Raw genomic sequence first — 2572 nt, 5'->3', positions numbered from 1 at the left:
CCCCCCCCCCCCCCCCCGCCCCACCACCTTTGGTCCTATCTGACCTCAAGTTACAGTCCTCTTGATCTCTCAGGTTGCTAGGATTATAGGCTTAAATAACCATGTCTAGCTCTATTTCTATTTGAAAAGTGGGAATAGCAAATTTTCTTTGGCTTCTTTTACAGGTGTGATATAGGGAATATATCAGGCTTACAGACACATTAAGAAAAAAAAAAAAGAAAAGGAAGCTACCAAGCCAGTGGTGGGACAGGTATGGCTGGTGGGAACAATGGATGCCAGCAGGGTGGTGGATGGGCACGGGGGGTGAGTGTGAAGTCAACGACCAAATCCACAAACCCCGGGGAGCCTGTGCTCTAACTGCCACTGACTCTCCAATGGCTGAGATTTTTTTTTTTAATTATGACAAAGGTTTATTTCTTTTTTTTGGCGGGGAGGTCTGGTCGTGGGGCCTGAACTCTGGGCCTGGGTGCTGTCCCTCAGCTCTGCAGCTCAAGGCTAGCGCTCTACCACTTGAGCCACAGCACCACTTCCGGCTTTTTCTTATGTGGTACTGAGGAATCAAACCCAGGGCCTCGAGCATGCAAGGCAAGTGCTCTACCACTGAGCCACCTTCCCAGTTCCCAAAGGTTCTATTTCTATCTGCTTCCACTGCCCCACACCTGCAATTCTCTTCACCATGGGTCCCCTGGCCTGCCCGTGACTCACCATTCCTTTCCTGATAAGCAGCCACAATGTGGGTAAGGTCATAGTCCTGGGCGAAAGGGCTGGTCCCGTTGATCACAGACACCTGTGAGTGGGGCAGGAGGACGAGGCGTCAGTGTCCCTCCCAGCCCTGCGCACCTGAGCTGGTCCCAGAGAACATCCGCTTATTCTTGGTGACCTGTTCCACCATCAATAATCTTTCCTTCAAGGATGAATACACTTGGGGCTGGGAAGGTGGCTCAGTGGAAGAGCGCTAGCCTTGAGCTGAAGAGCTGAGGGACAGCGCCCAGGCCCAGAGTCCAGGCCCCACGACGGACCCCCCCCCCAAAAAAAAAAGGATAAATAAACTCCAGTGCAACCATTTGAATCCTTTTACTCTGGCTTTCTTTGTGGGGATGGAAACAAGGGGTCATTGTCCACCTATCACAGCTTTTAAAGCTACAGTATAAACACAGTAACACCCGCCGCACTCCCCCCTCCCAAAAAAAAAAGATACAATCAAAAGAGGCTGTAGTGCAGGTGAGAGTCTGTGATTCCTGGGCTATTGATCCTCCCATCTCAGTCTCCCAAGTGCTAGGACTAGAGTTGTGCACCTCCACAGTTGTAAACCCCTTAACTCAGGGATGGCATATGCTACTCGTTCAATAAATGCTGGCTAATTTTTTCATTTTACATGATCATTTGGGATATGTGGTAGTTAATTTTGATTGAATTGATCCACATGTAGATTAGTAAAGCACACTTCTGGGCCTGTCTGTGAGGGCATTACCAAATAGGATTAGAGCTGACCTAATGAATGGTTTAATCCATTGATGAATTAAAAACTGAAAAGAGCTGGGCACTGAGTAACTCATGTCTGTAATCATAGCTACTGAGGAGGCTGAGAGCTGAGGATTGAGGTTCCTGGCCAGCCTGGTAGAAAATTCCACAGACCCTTACCTCCCAATTAATCACCAAAAAGTCAGAAGTAGAGCTGTGGCTCAAATGGCAGAGTGCCAGCCTTGAGTGAAAAAGCTCAGGTACAGTCCCCAGACCCTAAGTTCAAGCCTTAGGACTAGCACAAAAGAAAAAAAAAATTGAAAAGACTATTGGAAGGTAGGCCTTGGTTGGAGAAGACAGATCACTGGGGTAAGCCCTGGGGACTTTATCTTGTCCTCGCCCCATCCTGTTAGTGATCTACTCTGCTTCCAGTCCAGCAGGAAGTGACTGCCCCTCCCAGCACTCCCTGCCACGATGGGCTAAAACCACTGAAGCAATGAGCAAAACACACAGAGACAAAGACTTTTCTCCTGTCTCTCTCTCTAGGTATAAATAAAGGTATACCACCTCCATATCTTGAAAGAATTTATGACAAGAAGTTCCTTCCACAGAGAAAATGCTATTTCTAACTTCAATTCCTCCCTCTTCAAAGAATGTGATTTTTTAAAAACCCACAGAAAAAGAGACGGGCAGTCAGGAGCATCCTTACGTTGTACCGGACATCTAGGCCGCTGTAACTCAGAGGCTGCTTCTGCTGTAACCTGAGGTCCCCGTTCACGTGTAACTGGGACCCAGGAATGGCAGAGGAGGACTGGAGAAACGCCATGCTCTGCATCACGAACGTGGACATCCTCTGAAACCATTAGGAGGAGAGAGACAAAACCAACCGACATCAGCGCTGAAGGGTTCTGTGTTCAAGAATCATCTGTCTGCAGCTGAAAGTGATGAATCCAGACACACCTGGGTTTGCAGGCAGGAAACCTGCCCAGAACCCCTGAAGCATGAACACCTCACTCATTTTTTTTTTTTTTGTCGGTCGTGGGGCTTGAACTCTGGGCCTGGGCGCTGTCCCTCAGCTCTTCAGCTCAAAGCGAGCGCTCTACCACTTGAG

At 48.6% G+C, this 2572-nt stretch overlaps 1 protein-coding gene across 1 annotated transcript; it reads right to left on the bottom strand.

Moving 5' to 3' along the window:
• Nucleotides 1–609: 609 nt before the first annotated feature.
• LOC106002099 (transmembrane protein 231-like) lies at nt 610–2335 on the bottom strand (the record flags this gene model as incomplete). The annotated part of the gene is made up of 2 exons (XM_013037023.1): nt 2171–2335; nt 610–787 (listed from the first exon to the last, which is right to left on the bottom strand). Coding segments are annotated over exons 1-2 (319 nt in total), but the record flags the coding sequence as incomplete, so codon positions are not given.
• Nucleotides 2336–2572: the final 237 nt, after the last annotated feature.

This window comes from Dipodomys ordii, unplaced genomic scaffold (genome assembly GCF_000151885.1).
Source record: "Dipodomys ordii isolate 6190 unplaced genomic scaffold, Dord_2.0 Scaffold3189, whole genome shotgun sequence".
Taxonomy (NCBI): Eukaryota; Metazoa; Chordata; class Mammalia; order Rodentia; family Heteromyidae; genus Dipodomys; species Dipodomys ordii.
Note: the sequence above shows the minus strand (reverse complement) of the source record. Positions and strands in the feature narration are given on the sequence as shown.